At 38.8% G+C, this 17907-nt stretch overlaps 1 protein-coding gene across 3 annotated transcripts in view; it reads right to left on the minus strand.

The window, feature by feature from the left end:
• Positions 1-1202: 1202 nt before the first annotated feature.
• The window catches only part of KLHL8 (kelch like family member 8), a 36942-nt gene continuing 20237 nt past the window's right edge, over positions 1203-17907 (minus strand). For all 3 annotated transcript variants that reach the window (XM_008052353.1, XM_021709686.1, XM_021709685.1), the window contains 6 exons: positions 17056-17199; positions 14888-14999; positions 6339-6507; positions 5958-6117; positions 2713-2914; positions 1203-1842 (listed from right to left, as the gene is read on the minus strand). In XM_008052353.1, the coding sequence (XP_008050544.1) occupies positions 1719-1842; positions 2713-2914; positions 5958-6117; positions 6339-6507; positions 14888-14999; positions 17056-17199 (911 nt within the window). In that variant the 3' untranslated portion in view covers positions 1203-1718. The remainder of the gene's footprint in view (positions 1843-2712; positions 2915-5957; positions 6118-6338; positions 6508-14887; positions 15000-17055; positions 17200-17907) is intronic.

The following is a 17907-nucleotide window of genomic DNA, read 5'->3' on the forward strand; positions in this document are numbered from 1 at the left end:
CAGGAGAACATTGTTTCAGATCCATCAATGACTTACACACTTGCCCACAGGTGATACTAGAAAAAATAGCATTATTTGGGAACTTTTAAATCTGCTTCTTGAAAGACTTTTGTCCACCAGCCTGACCTCTCTTAATTTTTTTTCTCTTTTTGATTTGAGATACGCAATAGGTATTGGCTTTTGTAATGTGGCTTTCCACCCTACTGTACTGCCAGGCCCAGAATTTTATTTAATGGGACCATATAAGCTATTAGTCAATGAATTTCAGGACTGGATGGATGAAGAAAGTGTTTTTCACTGCCCAGCTTCCTTATAAACCAGATAACTGAACAGCAGAGAACTACAATAAATTCCAAGGCACGACCAGATTTTTAGGGAGGGCTGGAAGAGAAGAGCCAAACCTCACTGCAAATACAAAACAGCAAATTTTAATGTTCTTAATAAATATTTATAAGAACATATGTATAATGAATAGGTCATTTTATAATGCTAGTTAAAACCTCAGAGAGGTGTTAAATCAGTAGGTGCATCAATATCCTGACTTCAAATTCATATGTAGAAATATTTTAAAAGCAAAACAAAACAGAAATGCTTTCAATAAAATTTCAACAAATACACTGAAGAGGATGAAATATGAGAAAAACAGAAATGTCAATCTTTCTGTTTTTACCAATAATACCTTTTTAGTGGTTAGTGATGGGCTTGAATTCATCAATAAACTATAAAGAGTTTTTGTAAAAATGCATTCATTTCCTGATAATAAATAAAATAATAATAAATAAAAACCAGGATGGTGGCAAATAGCAAAACAGAAAGATAATAAATCCTGGGTTCAAAATCAAATGATTAAATTAAAGAAGAGAGTTAAAGATTTTTTAGATCGTCTACATTAGAGTGTCTTGCAATCTACATCATTCCTTCCTAAGATCTCTCAAATGGGCACCAGATAACATCAGATTCAAAACCTTCCCTAATTTTTCCTCTGGTTTAATTTTTGCTTATTACACAACAAATTCTTTTTGCATGAGATGAAAAAAATGTTACTGCAGACTCATCTAGATGAAGTCAGCACTGCTGGATCTTTTGGTATCCTGGCAATTTCAACTGAAATTAAAGGCTTACGCACTCCTAGAAGCTTCTGAAAGTGCAGCCAAGTGGCACTCAAAAAAGATAAAACATTTCTTCTACTTCTGTAAATATACAAGAAGTTGAAAAATCACCTAGAAAAAAAGCAAGGCATAAATTCATCAGCACCAAGTAGAAATGATCTTCCAAAGGAGCTAGTCTCTGTGTCCTCGGGTTGATGAATAGGTTTTAACATCTCCTATATGAAAAATCCACTGCCTGAGGTTGACACCCCTAGGCAAAAAGAAAAGGTGATACTCAACAAACTTTGGTAATACTCATCCAAATTAAAAAAAGAGACAGAGAGAGATTTCAAGATTTGGCACTACTTTAAACATTTCACAGAGCAGGTATGGTTTTAAGATAAACTGCCTTCCTTCCTTCCTCCATTATTTGCTAAAGCAGCAGGTATCAAATTTAACATTACTAACAATTCTTTAGCTATCATTCCAAAAATTGTACTTAGTCACAACAGTTAACATTAAGTAAGACTCTACTTGTAGCTAAAATTGTTCAAAGGTGGTCAAATCGAAATCTTGATTTTCCTTCTTGCCTTTCAGATATGACCAAATTGTCGGTAACTGAAACTCAAATCACATGCAGTCAACCACATTACTGGATCCATGACCCACATCTCGAATTTGGCTAGTTAAACAGGCACACACGGCTACACCTGCTCCAGCTCTGCAGTGAGACACGGATCCAACAAGCTCCCACCTGAAAAGACAGAGAAGAAAGAATGTTATCTGAAAACAAAGCCTAGTTTACTTTACTCAAAATACCAACCAAAGACAAAAACTCCCTACTGTGGCACTGGTTTTGAAGGATAGCAAGCTTCCAGAGAGAGACAAGATATCCCACAGGTTAGTATTAACAACCACAACTAGCAGTATTTTTATTTTTTTTGAGTTGGAGTCTCATTCTTTTTATCCAGGCAGGAGTGCAGTGGCACGCTCATGGCCACTGCAGCCTTGACCTTCTGGGCTTAGACGATCCTTCCACCTCAGCCTTCCAAGTAGCTGGAACTACACATACATGGCACCATGCCCAGCTAGTTTTTTTGTGATTTATTGTAGAGAAGAGGTCTCATGAGGTTGCCCAGGCTGACCTTGAACCCCCAGGCTCAGGCAATCCTCTTGCCTCGGCCTCCCAAAGTGCTAGTATTACAGGCTAAGTCACTGTGCCCAGCCTTTTTTTAAAAAATTATTTTTATTTATTTATTTTTCTTGAGTTAGAGTCTCACTCTGTCTCCCCGACTAGAGTGCAGTAGCACGCTCCCGGCCACTGCAGCCTCGACCTGCTGGGCTCCAGCGATCCTTCTGTCTCAGCCTTCAGAGTAGCTGGAACTACAGATGCACGCTATCACGCCCGGCTAATTTTTGATTTATTGTAGAGATGAGGTCTCGCCAAGTTGCCCAGGCAGGTCTCGAACCCACAAGCTCAGGCAATCCACTGACCTCAGCCTCCCAAAGGCGCGGGATTACAGACTGAGCCATGAAGCCCGGCTATAACTAGCAGTATTTTAACACTCTGGGATACTCTGCTATTGGAAGACACCACAAGGCATAGAGGAGACATGGAAATTACCTATTCAGCACTGGGTCGAACGCCTCTACTGTGTTTAAGTATGCGTTGCCATTGTGACCACCAACCGCAAAGATCTTGCCCATCACTGTTGCGATCCCCACACCACCCCTGGGAGTAGTAAGTGCTGCCACATAATCCCACTTGTTGCTCCGAGGGTCGTACCGCTCAACGGAACTCAGAGGAGAGTTATCATCAAAACCACCTTTGTAAAAAAAAAATTTTTAAATAGCATTACATTTAGTAAAAATTAACTACCAAGTCTCAATTCAATAGCTTTTATAACCCAATCTTTTAAAACCATTTTAGAATGATTTAGAGAAAATTAGAAAAAGAAATCATCCTAGCACCTACCCCACCACCAATACCAATCACAGTAGACACTGTCTGCAATTCAACTTAAGTGACATTCATACTTGGATTTTAAAAATTTATCATGGGAAAAATGAGTTCCTGTGTCTAAGCAGATAATTTAGGAAAAAAGAAAAAAAAGCACAAGCATTCATAAAAATGTGCCCTTGGCCTCCTAGGGACAAGCAAAGCAATAGTGAGATTCTTTCTCTGAGTGTGTGTTAGACTTTGAACAGTAAGAAGGCTTGAGAAGGGAATAAACTATATTAACTCATATGATTCATTTAGATACGCGTGAACATTTTCTAATTGTTACCCCTTAGTACCATAATTGCCACCATAATTACAGGAATCTGGTTAGACTGAATTCTCACATCTTCCTGTTATAAATTCTAGATGAAGACAGTCCTTTCTATAGATCATTCTAGCAATGTACTTAATTTATGCCTGAGGGTTACATATAGATATTTTATTTATGTATGTATGTATTTATTTATTTATTTTGAGTTGGAGTCTCACTCTGTCGCCCAGACTGGAGTGCAGTGGCTGCTCCCGGTCACTGCAGCCTCAACCTGCTGGGCCCCGGTGATCCTTCCGCCTCAGCCTTCCGAGTAGCTGGAACTACAGGTGCACGCTACCACACCCGACTAGTTTTTTTGATTTATTGTAGAGATGAGGTCTCACCAAATTGCCCAGGCGGGTCTCGAACCCACGGGCTCAGGCAATCCACTCACTTCGGCCTCCCAAAGCGCGGGATTACAGGCTGAGCCACCAAGCCCGGTTACATAAAGATATTTTAACAGTACTCTTTCCATTAAAAATAAGTGTGCCTCTTTTGAGCTCCCTCTAAATTTAAATGAATAACAGCTCTCTTTGGTGATGGCTTACTTTACAGAGAACTGAAAGTGTTGATATTATGATCAGTCTATTTAAAAACAAGGTCAATTAAAAAAATAAAGTAAAATTCTCTAATGGCTTTAACTTTATTAAATCAATTTAACTAAAATAAAATTCACCAATTTTATGTACATAATTTTATGAATTTTGAATGTATAAATGTACACAGTAGACTCATCACCACCACAAACAAGATATAAAACATTTTTTTCATTATAATAAAGGGCTTGGTTTTAATTATTGCTCATGTAATAAAGTTTTTAATAGTTATATTTTTCACAGTCTTTTTCACTGGTTCCCTTTATTTCCCTAGATAATGCATATAAATTTATAATAGTGAGGGATTCAAAGCAGAGGAAGAGAAAAAACAAACTGCAATTAGATTGTCAGACATGCCAACACCTTCCAATTTTTCGTATTCAGATCAGCTGTACCTGTTTTAAGGAGGAACTGAATGCCCAGGGGTTTTCTATGTCCAACTTGAGTCACTCCTGTTTTTACCATGTCTGTTCTAACTATAAGGGTCCAGAAGACGTAACAAGGAACAGAACAGTGATACTCCTGCTGATACATAACACGTGTCAGTGCCTACGGCAGACAGGGACTGTCAGAGGTGGACTGTGAGAACTCTGGAGTCACACAGACCAAGTTCAGATTCTGGCGCTATCACTTATTCATGCACGAACTCTTTCTGCAAGGGTAAATTCAGTCTCTGAGTCTCTCGACTGCCTTGCAGGGCTGCTGTGATAATCAGGCAAGGTCCAGGGGCCGTTAAGTTATTTCCCATTTTAATACACATGGAGGACATTTGAAAGATGCAGCACCACTTCTGCTACTTGCAGGTATTAAACACTGATGATATCCTACTCTCTTCTCAAGTACTGTAAGTTATATAATACCAACAATTGACATTAATGTGTATAAGTAAACATACATATGCTAGTGACAACCTCTCTGAGCTCATCTCTTTCCCTGTAAAGGAAAGTATCACTAATCATATACAGCTATTCATTTATTAGGTAACTACAAAATGTCAGACACAGTCTGAGATGTTTCATGTGTCATCTCTATTTCCTAAAATGATGCTGAAAGATATTCCTACTTCACCATCATGTAAAGCCTGGCTACTGAAAATGTATTATGTGGACCTGAAACTGCACTGGCGTCACTGGAGAACTGACTGAAACACAGTATCTGGGCCCCTCTTTTACAATACAACAAGATCTCCAGATTAGTCATATGCACATTAAAGTTTTAGAAAGCACTGACCTAATGTTACTTCCAACTCTGCAATTCAGTAAGTAAAAAAGCAATAAAAAGATTGACATAGGCTTTACTTGTTTAAAATACTGACTGGTTTACTTAAAGTATTCAACATAATTTCTACTGAAATGAAGTTGTGAAAAACGAGTCTTAGACCTTTTAAGATTTACTTTAGCCAAGCACCTTCAATTTGTGTCCTTATGTTTAAAAACATATACCTTATTCAATTGTAATCCCCTACTTTAAATAAATTTGTTACTGATAGAAAAATGAGGATGGATTACTTTTCTTTTTCTTTCTTATGTATGAAAATGCTTTCCTTTTCTATTTCAAAGATGTGGGATACAATTCAGAATTAGGTGTACACGTGGTCATCATACAGGTAAAGTTCGGACTTCCCTTTGGTCCCCACTTTGCCTGGTTTGAGATCAGGTACCCTTACTGATGTTATGTGCTCCCCCCCATATTAGTTTTAAACATGAAAGATGAATAAATGGTGTGAATATCAACCTTAAGAATCCAAAAGCATCAAACTGTACCCCACGAACATGTACAATTATTATGCATCAATTATAAACAGAACTTTTAAAAGGTTATAAAAAAAGAACTAAAAAGTACACCTTAGAACTGATTTCGCTTAAGACTAAATGCAATACAATTTTTGTTACTGTGTCACTATATAATACTTGTCATCGTATATTTCAATACGTTAAACTGGAAAAATACCATCCACTCACCAACAACGTATAAGCAGCCATGAAGCTCACTGACTCCATTGCCTGCTCTTCGCTGACCCATTTCTTTAACTTCTATCCACTTGTCCAGATGTGGATCATACCTCTCCACACTAGATAAGGAAGCCACTCCATCATTGCCACCCACTGCATAGACGTGGTTCTAAAAGAAGAGAGACAAACAAGCACATGACGTTCAATTCTGAATTTATTTATATATTGTTCTAATGGCGGGAAAGAATGTACAATTAGAAAGCAGTATTTTATGAAACAACACAGTATATAAAAAGTTTCTTCATACTGGTGGCAGCTACACTGGACTTTCCTTATGTGGTTATGGGTATGATGAAATGCAACCAATTGGCAACTTGTTACACAACTTACCACTAGAGCCACAGAGCCAACTCCGCCACGGGGCGTGTTCATTGGTGCCACCGTACTCCACTGATCAGATTCTATGTCATATCTCTCCACGTCATTGAAGCAAGTATTGTCATCTAACCCTCCAATTGCGTAAATGGGGCCTCCTAAGGAGGCCAAGGCAATTCCTCGCCTGCAAATGAAAGGAAATACACTTTAACATCTGAGTTTGTTGCCAAGAAAAGAGCTGCAAAAAAACCCCACAAAACTGTGTTAATCCAAGTCATTTATCATGTGAACCTGCAAATCATATAGCTTGTTTCCATTATTTCTAGACTTATCTAGATTTCTGAAGAGATGGCTACAACTCTATATGGACAGCACCCCATAAGTAAGTACATGTACAGTACATGGTCTACACAGGCTACTTTAAACTCAAAACAAGAAAATCCAACACAGTAGTGTAAAGGGGTACCACATATTCTATCAGTCCAAAGCACAGCTACATAACTGAGAGGCTGGTAAGCTGGCACATGTCCTGCTGGGGAGGTCAGAAGCTGGTATCATTTACAAATCCAGTCACTGCAGGGCTTGTTTTGCTGCTAGGGCTTCATTATCCCACACAAAAGAACATGACATTTTATACTGCAAGCTTTGTATCACATTGCTTTATTTCTGAGGGGCTGACACTTCTCCTCCTTAAAAGAAAGAGACCTAGCCCATGTTAAAAGATAATTTATTTAAAAATGACCAGAAAAAAAAACCCTCAATTTTTATTATTTTTTTGTGGGGGGGCATCCCAGTTTCTTTTTATTGAATTTTTTTCTATTTTTAAGTATGGAGGCTCAAGTATGAGCTGCAAATTTTTTAAAGGTTTACAAAATAAAACAAAAAACTCCTTCTGCACTCCACAAAAATTGACAGAAAAGTACCTGTCAGAAGAGCAGGACAGTCGGCAGGTCCCCCACCCCCATACGTGGTCTCCGTGGGACGGGGGAGTCTGCGGGACGAAGCCGAGGGCCTCCTTTCCTCCCAGAGCTGTCCCTGTTCCTAAGCCCAACCCAAGCAACTCCCAAACACACATGGAATCAGATTTCCAGTTTTTCTTCTCTTTCACACACCACAGGTATTTCATAAAATTTTGTTTTACATTTTTTTACACCAATGTAACAAAAAGATGGGAAGGAAGGGGAGGCTGACAGACAGTGTATTTTATGCCTATAAATGAGAGAAGAGACATCGGGCCTGGGTGAACAAAAACACATGGTCTCTATGGAAACACTGAGAGTTTCGATAGCAAAATGTGGTGGGAAGCAGGTCTCGGAGCCAAAGAGAGTGTAGTTGGTTTTTATTCTCAGGGAGAGATGGTGCTGTGTGGTTGATGATGCAGGTGGTTATAAAAACATTTCATAGCATTCAAAAGTTGAACTATTATAATACTACCATTTGTCATGAACTTGGATGACAAGTAGTGCACTTTATAAACCTCTACTACCTTGCTTCTCACCTGAGACACAGAGGACATAAAGATATAGGTAAAGCTTATTAGCTATTACTATTACTGGAGAACTCAGCTGTTCTGCTGAGATTCTAATTCTAAATTTATCAGAGAGTATCCTAGGAAAGGATACTTAAGGATAATATTATCATTCATTTTCAGTTTCCTTAACCTCTTTGCTCTTGACTTACCAAATACTGTGGTTATAAAATTTTTCAGGTGTGTGTGAACAAGCACAAGTGCTCTCTAGAACATAAGGATGATAGATCTGGGCAGGAGTCATGTAAGTATGCCTAATAATAACTCTCCCTCCCTCACAAACCACAGAAACAGATGACATGATGGTTTTCTACTCGTCAAAACTCTACTCTCTTAATTGTCAAGACATCACATACTTAAATTCCCTCCACTTCTCTGGCCAGTGCTTTTCAGCTTCCTTTATCAGTGAATGCCTTACTCCATCATTAAATTATAAAGTCCTAAGGCCTCTTCTCACTTTATACGCTCTCTAAGCAACCTCATTGTTCCAAAAATCTGTGATAACTCAAATATGGGGGTGCCAAAAAAACGTAAACACATTTTAAGAGATGTGAAAGTTGAATTGAATGACAGTAGCAATGTGTAGTATGACATTGTCTCATACCATGCTTCCGTCATTTTCTTTGTCTTGCCTGTTGCATGGTGATGCTAGGATTCATTTGATTACGTCATCTTTTGAGCAAACATACTTAAAATGTATATACATTTTTGGCACCCCGTGTATATTTTCCGATATCTATCCAATTTCTTCCTCAAATCTGTCTCACTAGCTCTTCAGTCTTAATTTTAATCTGAAATGGAACTCACCACCCACCTTTTTGTGGAGACCAAACTGTAAAATGACCCCTCTACCCTTGTCAGTCGTCTCCTGGTGTTATACCCATGATCAGGCTATACTGCATGGCAAAAGGGAGATGACCTTGGTGGGCCTCATAGCTGGTGCTTATTTGAAAATGGAGGGGAAGGTGTGGAAAGGACTTGAGGTGACTTCTAGGCAACAACCAATAAAAGTGAGTAATGCAGGCCTATGACCACAAGAAAAGGAACTCTATCAGTAACTTAGCAGTGGCTTCTTCCCCAGCACCTCCAGAAGAGCGCCTAACCCAACATTTTTACTCATCTCAGGTGAGACCCCAAGTAAAAAATCCAGCAAACCTGCAGGATTTCTGAACTGTGAGTTAATAAAAGGGTGCTATTTTAGGCTGCTAAATTCTTGGCAATTTGTTATATAGCAAGAGAAAATTAATACAGCCCCATTCCAAGACAAACAAAAATTTTATCCTGTCCATCATCTTGTTTTTCTTAATACAGAAAGTCACACCATTACCCATCCAGTTGCTTACGCCAGAAGGAAAGAATCATCCTTGCTTTCACCTTACTGTTCTTGCTACCTCCTGTATCTAATGATCACAGAGTTGTGCTGACTGCACACCTCTGAGCCTGCGTTCCAATATGTCCTCTCTTCTCTACCTCAATTCTTACTGCTTTAGTCCAAGCCCCCATTATTTCTTGACTAAACTGTTACTTTTTGGTTTGTTAGACTGTTTTCACTCTCGTCATCCACAAATTCCTCCTCCATCTTGTATGCAGAAGACCTTCAAAAAGATAAACCTGATCCTATAATTCCCCTATTTAAATAAAAACATATAATGTATGTTAAGTACATTACATATAATCTATATTTAACACATAAATATAGTAAATGTATATTTAATTCAAAGTTCACCACACAAACACCCAGGGCCTGCAAACTTGCAGGGCCCTCCTCCGTTGCTACTCTGCCTTATTTCAAGACACTCTTTCTCTTGGTCTGTCAACCGTGCTGGATTTCTTCCATGCTCTCTGCTCTTTCACACTTCCAGGTTTCTGGAGGCTCTTCAACTCTCTCCACCCCACTCTAACCCCAGCTACAATCACATAACCAAGTTTAATCCTATGACTGCTTCAGTTTTTAAATTAATGGGGGCTTCATCAAGATCTTCTCCACTTCCCAAAGCACCCTTTACTTACCCTGTGCTGACATTATTGTGCTTATACCCATATCTTGTATTTGTACCTTCTCTTCTAGAATATGAGCTACAATAAGGCAGGAGCTTTGGCTATCTTATTTACTGTTGGTAGCAGAAAATAAAGTGGTTCTTCACCACTTGATATGTCTTGCAGTGGGCATTTAAAACCACAGCTTGAACAAACATCAGTGTTCATGTTAGTGAAAATATTTTTTTACAGGAGAAAAAAATAAAGAAAACTAGATATTTTACATGAGAAAATTATCTTGAAATGCACACTGAAAAGATGATTTGGGAGAATAGAAAATATAAGCAAATAATAAGCAATTATGACACACTAACTGTAATTCTACTATTTTTTTTTTTTTAACACGGTTGGATAGCTATTGTAAATGCTCAGGGCATATTTTTAAGAATTAAAGGGTTGGGCTCGGTGGCTCGGCCTATAATCCCAGCACTTTGGGAGGCCGAGGTGAGTGGATTGCCTGAGCCCGCGGGCACGAGACCTGCTTGGGCAAGCGAGACCTCATCTATATAATAAATCAAAAAAATTAGCCGGACGTGATAGCACATGCTTGTAGTTCCAGCTACTTGGAAGGCTGAGGCGGAAGGATCGCCAGAGCCCAGCGGGTCGAGGCTGCGGTGGCCAGGAACGGCCACTGCACTCCAGTCTGGGTGACAGAGTGATACTCCAACTCAAAAAAAAAAAAAAAAAAAATTAAAGAACTCAAATTCTATTTTGCTAGAGAAGTTTCATTCAATGCCTGGCCAAAAAACCAACTTAATAGCAAGGACATAAAGATTAAAAATGTACTTTGAGATTTTTCTCCTCTAATTTAATCTATGCACTGAAATTTAAGCTATTTGTCATTATCACATAGTATAAATCAAGCCCTATTCAAGTATTAAAATGTCATTTGTAGATAGTGAGAGGTAATTGTTTGCCTGAGACAGGGTCCCACTCTGTCACCAAGGCTGGATGGAGTATAGTGGCATGATCACGGCACACTGTAGCCTTGATCTACTAGGTTTAGGCAATCCTACTTCTCAGCCTCCCGAGTAGCTGGAACTATAGGCATGCACCATCACAACAGCTATTTTAAAATTTTTGTGTAGAGATGAGGTCTCGCTATGTTGCCTAGGCAGGTCTTGAACTCCTGGGCTCAAGCAATCATCTCACCTTAGCCTTCCAAAGTACTGGGATTATAGGTATGAGCCACCATGTCTGACCTCATAAGAAATCATTTTTAACTCTTACAGAATGTTGCTACAGTTTGCCAACTATACAAGCTACAATATCCAAAGTACCATTTTGTTAGGTCTGGTTTGTTTGTGTCTTTTTAAAAAACTGAACTTAGGCACCATAATAAGATCTCATGTCTACAAAAACTCAAAAAAATTAGCCAAGCATGGTGGCATGTGCCTATAGTCCCAGCTATTCGGGAGGCAGAAGCAAGAGGATGGCTTGAGCCCAGGAGGTCAAGGCTGCAGTAGGGCATGATCATGCCACTGCACTCTAGCCTGGGCAACAGAGTAAAACTTCAACTCAAAACAAAAACAAGGCCGGGTGTGGTGACTCACGCCTATAATCCCAGCACTTGGAGGCTGAGATTGAAAGGATTGTCTGAGTTCACAGGTTCAAGACCAGGCCAGGCAACTTGGTGAGACTTCATCTCTATAATAAATCAAAAAATTAGCCAGACATGGTGGCGTGTGCCTGCATTTCCAACTACTTGGAAGGCTGAGGCAGAAGGATCACCTGAGTACAGCAGGTCAAGGCTGTGGTGGTTGTGAGTGTGCCACTGCACTACAGCTGTGTGACAGAGTAAGACTCCCACTCAAAAAACAAAAAAAACCCTGCAGATAATAAATTTCTAGTTTTATTCTTTATGCAAAGCTATTCTTAAGCAGTATTTTCAACATTTACTCAGCCCTTTTCTCTTTTCCTCCATTATATTTCTACTCGGTACCAGGGGCAGAATTATTCTAGTATCTAGTTTTATATAAATTATTAAGCTCAGTCTTTGAAATCTTCACCCTAGTTACTGAATTATATTATTTTATATAATTATGTTAATTAATTAAATAATATAACTATATTAATCAATTAAATAATATATTTATATTACTTTTATGAAAAAGAAAAATAACAGGCAATCTCATTTCTCTTCCATTTGGTGAACAATATATGTGATCTTTCTGACATATACAATTCTAGTCACTGGGTGGAATTATAGTATGCTCCATTGCTATTATACTGAATTATAAATATTTATTCCTTCCTTCCTACTAAAGCAACACACACCTCTTACAATATCTACTTACTTCTTTAATCCTTTGTCTCCAGATCACAGCTCTTCAAGTATTTTTTATGTAACATGGTTTTCAGATGTGTTACTCACCTGACAGTCCTTTCTTACATGCATCTTAGGACTCTCACATTTGTAACAATCAGATTTTGTGCATCTGCTATACACCTTATTTTCAAATTATAAACATAATTACTGTACTAATAGGTTATGTTTACTATAAAACATCCACCCACAATAATTTTTTGGGGGGGTTGGAATCTTACTCTGTCCTCCAGGTTGGAGTGCAATGGCAGAATCACAGCTACTGCAGCCTCAACCTGCCATGCTCAGAAGATCCTTCCGCCTCAGTCTTCCAAGTAGCTGGGACCACAGGTGCACATAACCATGCCCAGCTAATTTTTTAAAAAATTTATTGTGGAGACAAGGTCTCTCCAAGTAGCCCAGCCTGGTCTCGAATCCCTGGGCTCAGCCAATCCTCTCGCCTCAGCCTCCCAAAGTGCTGGTACAGGTGTGAGCCACCATGCCCAGGGCATAGATTGCTTAAAATGTATCAAGATAGAATCTTTTATTCTCATGCCCCAAATGATGTTACATATTCCACCTCAAGACCACAGCTAGATATGGAGAGATCAGCATAAAGAATAGCATGACTATAAACTCCCTTGATCTAAAGGCTTCACTTCTTTTAATGTACGCAATTGTATTATATTTGCATTTTCCTTTCTTTTTTTAAAGAGTTGTTTCATAGTGGTTCAGGCACTTTTCTCCACATGAAACATAATCATAAACCCGATTTGCTACCATGTTGTACTGATATAACTGATTATTTAAAATATTTAAAGCAGGTTTTAACCTATAACTCTAATTAATTAATCAATAAAATAATATTTAATACCATGTTAACTCTAATTTTAGTATTTTTAGGTTTTGCCAAGAGAACATGTGGTCTATTCTGTCTTCTGAATTCTGATTTGGTTACAGGATATTAATTATCCTTCTACTTTAAGACATCCAAAAATGTAATTCAAGTCATTAATAAAAAAGTTGAACAGCAGATTTGCCTATTAGGAGTAGTGTCTATTAAGTGAAGTCTTATGAAAAAATTAATAGGAAAAAATACCAAATATATGCATCTGTTTGAGTATATGAAAGGACATATACTAAAACTGTTAACAGCTAACATTTCCAACATTTCTAGTTTGTGGAATTTGGATGATTTGGATGATTTTTACCTATAGTTTCCAATTAATGACTGAACAAATTACATATACAAACACAAAGGGAAAAAAAGAGTTGGTACTTAAAACAAATTAAAAAAAACGTTAGCCGGGTGTGGTGGCTCACACCTATAATCCCAGCACTTTGGGAGGCCGAGGTGAGAGGATTACCTGAGTCCATGGGTTCGAGATCAGACTGGGCAACTCGGGGAGACCTCATCGCTACGATAAATCAAAAAAAATTAGCCAGGCGTGGTGGCACACACCTGTAGTTCCAGCTACTTGGTAGGCTGAGGTAGAAGGATCACTTGAGCCCAGCAGGTCAAAGCTGCGGTGGCTGTAAGCCTGCCACTGCACTCCAGCCTGGGCGACAGAGTAAGACTCCTACTCAAAAAAAAAAAAAAAAGTTGAACAGGCTAGAGCACTAAGTAGGTTACTGAAAATCTCCCCTTTGCATGATCCATTTATTGTAGATAAGAATTTAAAATACTAATGCTCATCATGATAAAAATCAATGAAGAAAACAGAAATTAAGGAATATTTTCTCAACATAATAAAATATACATGCCTTAGTCCTAAACTCAGTATATTATTTAATAGAGAAACACTAGAAACATTTCCGCTAAGATCAGGAACAAGACATAAACGTCTACTATCTCTGCTAGCATTCATCTATAGTTGATTATTAGCAGATATAATTAGATAAGAAAAATCAACTGAAAGCATAAGAATATGTGGGAAAATTGGCAAAAGTTGAATAAATCTGTAGCAGCATCCCTGACTTCTTCCCAATACACACCAGCAGCAACTTGCCCACTCCTAAGCTGTGACAACCAAAAATGTCTCCAGACACTGCCAAGTGGCCCATACAGGAGCAAAACCATCTTCAATTGAGAACCACTAATACACAGCAACTTTATTTTTGTAACTTCTTGGAAAGAGCTAAAATTATTTCAAAACAAAGTTTTTACAAAACCAGTTCTCAGGTATAAGACTGTGATCACCATTATGGCACTCTAAAATATGATTGCATTTTTTTTTGAGTCAGAGTCTCACTCTGTCACCTAGGCTGGAGGGCAGTGGCATGCCTGTTGGCCACCACAGCCTCAACCGGCTGGGCTCCGGCAATCCTTCCGCCTCAGCTTTCCAAGTAGCCGGAACTACAGGCATGCACTACCATGCCCAGCTAAGTTTTTTGATTTATTGTAGAGACAGTGTCTCGCCAAGTTGCCCGGGCTGGTCTCGAATCCGCAGGCTCAGACAATCTACTTGCCTCGGCCTCTCAAAGTGCTGGGATTACAGGCTGAGCCACCAAGCCCCGCCACATGATTGCATTTTTAATTCTTAAAAAACTATTACCATAGGCACTTTAACAAAATGTGTTTCAGAAGGTATTTTAAGTTTCTAAAATAGAAAACAAGAAAAAAAAGCCTTTCAATTTTAGGAAACTGTCTTTATTTTCCACCATCAGTTCAAAAGAATGCCCATGCTGATCTACCTCTTTGTGTTCATTGATGCCTTCATCATCCATTTATTAGTGAGAGGATCAAACATCTCCATGCTACCTAAATGTTCATTTCCATCATGTCCACCTACTGCATACACTTTACCTGTCAAATAGAGAAGAATTTATTTGATTTCAAATAAATTGCTAATGTTAATACTATTTACATATAACATATAATTAAAATGTCACCATAATTAATTTCCAACTACTGCTGTTCTGTTCAACATTATGATCAGTGTCCTTTCAGTAGAATGAAGTTCAATATAAGCTTCCAAGTCACATGCTATTTTACATAAAATTATTTAAATGCTCAAACACCATCCCCATAGGTTTCCCAGCTTTTTGTTACTTAGATGAAATCACTAATCATGCATTCAAAAAAATGTTTAATAAAATTTTTTAAGTACTCTTAAAATTTTACATAAAGAAAAATATAAAACTATTAATATAATATGATCAATTCTTTTCTAAATAAAACAAACAGATACACACAGAAAAGTGAGAAAGATTATACATCAAAATGTTAACTGTGACTATTTTTGAGTGTATGGGTTATAGATGATTTTTATTTTTTATTAAAATATATTTTTATATTTAAAAAATTGAGTCAGGCATGGTGGCTCATGCCTGTAATCCCAGCACTTTGGGAGGCAGAAGTGAGAGGATTGCCTGAGTCCAGGAGTTCAAGACCAGCCCGGGCAACTGGGCAAGACCTCATCTCTACAGTAAATAAAAAAACTAGGGGGGAGGGGGAAGGGAGGTGGGATTAACGGTAGTCAATATCTATCTGGGGACAGGGAGACACCCCTTATCAACAAGGGTGCCTGAACGAAGCATATTTGTATACCTAACCCTTAAGTGTACCCCACAATATCAAAATAAAAAATATTGACATAAAAAAAAATTATCCAGAAGTGACGGTGTGCACCTGTAGTTACAGCTACTTGAAAGGCTGTGGTGGAAGAACCCCCTGAGCCCAGCAGGTCGAGGCTGTGGTGACTATGAGCACGCCACGGCAGTCCAGCCTGGGCAACAGCAAGACTCTGACTCAAAAAAAAAAAAAAAAAGAATTTATACTCTTATAATCAGAAAAAAGTGATTTTTAAAAGTTTTCTGACTGGGTGCAGTGGCTCATGCCTGTAATCCCAGCACTTTAGGAGACAAGGTAGGAAAACTGCTTAAGCCCAGGAGTTAAAAACCAGCCTAAGCAACATTGCAAGACCTCATCTCTACAAAAAAAATAAAAAATTAGCCAGGCTCGGTGGCTCAGCCTGTAATCCCGCGCCTTTGGGAGGCTGAGGTGAGTGGATTGCCTGAGCCCGTGGGTTCGAGACCCGCCTGGGTGGCGAGACCTCATCTCTAAAATAAATTTTAAAAAAATCAGACGGGCATGGTAGCGCATGCCTGTAATTCCGGCTACTCGGAAGGCTGAGACGGAAGGATCGCCAGAGCCCAGCAGATCGAGGCTGCGGTGGCAGGGAGCGGCCACTGCACTCCACTTTGGGTGACAGACAGAGTGAGACTCCAACTCAAAAAGAAAAAAAAAGTGTGTGTGTGTGTGTGTGTGTGTATATATATAAAATGAGCTGTGCATTATGGCTCATACCTGTAGTCCCAGCTACTCAGGAGGCTGAGGTGGGAGGATCACCTGAGCCCAGAAGGTGAGCCATGATGGTGCCACTGCACTCCAGCCTGAGTGACAGTGTGACTCCCACTCAAAAAAAAAAAAAAGCAAAAACAAAAGTTTTCTAACAATTTATCCATGGTTCCATACTTAATTCATTTTCAGTAATGAGTTAAAAAAATCTAATTTCAGTGACAATTAGATGGATATAGATAAAAAACAAATATAAGTTTATGACATGGGTTCAATAAACATTTTCCTCTAATGTTTTGGCAAATATAACTCAGAATAGTTTCATCTCCCTTTTCTCTTATAGGTATATCTACATTATGCACCTATATGCAACAGACTGTATACTAAGCATCTGTAAGCACAAAGCAAGCAATAACCACCACCCAAACATTTTACTGATATATTAAAAAAATATTTACAATTTAGAAATAGTCTTATATAAAAAAAGAAATTCTTCAAGGTCAAATACTTTAGAAAGAACACTGTGATCACAGAATGTTGTGATAGAGAACAGCGAACCCACCTGCCACAGAGATCACACCCACGTGGCGCCTCCGGTTGTTCATTTCTGGTCCAAAGAACCAACTGTTTTTGTTGATAGAATAGCATTCGATGCTGCGGAAGGGGTCACCAGACCCACCTCGGCCGCCTACACAAAACAGTACACCTAAAGGTAAAGTCACAAAAGAGAGATCAAAATCAAGGCTGCCAAATTTTTTAAAAATTAGTGTGGAAAAGTAAAAAAGCCAAAACTTGAGTAAAACCAATAAAAAAAAAGTTATATGGATAGTGTTCAATGTTATGTTACTTGAACTCTAATAATTTTCTTTCTCCTTCTTTATTTGGACTTCTCAAAGACTAGGCGCCTCAGCCATCTCTGCTTGCTGACACCCCATTACAATATGGCTTTTACCCTCACTCGTCCATAAAATTACTCTTGCTAAGGTCATAATAAAACTTCTAAGTTAACTTCTTTTTTTTTTTTTTGGAGTTGGAGTCTCACTCTGACGCCCAGACTGGAGAGTAGTGGCACACTCCCAGCCACAGCAGCCTTGGCCTGCTGGGTTCCGGCGATCCTTCCACCTCAGCCTTCCAAGTAGCTGGAACTACAGGTGTGCACTACCACGCCTGGCTAGCTTTTGATTTATTGTAGGGATGAGATCTCGCCAAGTTGCCCGGGAGGGTCTCAAACCCGTGGGGTCAGGCAATTCACTCACCTCAGCCTCCCAAAGTGCTGGGATTACAGGCTGAGCAACCGAGCCGGACTAAGTTAATTTCTTATTGAACACAAATGCAACGTTTGATATGATGATCATCTTACTTTGGGAGAAACATCTTACTTTCTTGATTTCTATAAACTCCAAGTCTCCTTTTG

The sequence above is a fragment of the Carlito syrichta genome, unplaced genomic scaffold (assembly GCF_000164805.1).
Source record: "Carlito syrichta isolate Samal-C Ts95f unplaced genomic scaffold, Tarsius_syrichta-2.0.1 Scaffold273549, whole genome shotgun sequence".
In the NCBI taxonomy this organism is placed as follows: domain Eukaryota; kingdom Metazoa; phylum Chordata; class Mammalia; order Primates; family Tarsiidae; genus Carlito; species Carlito syrichta.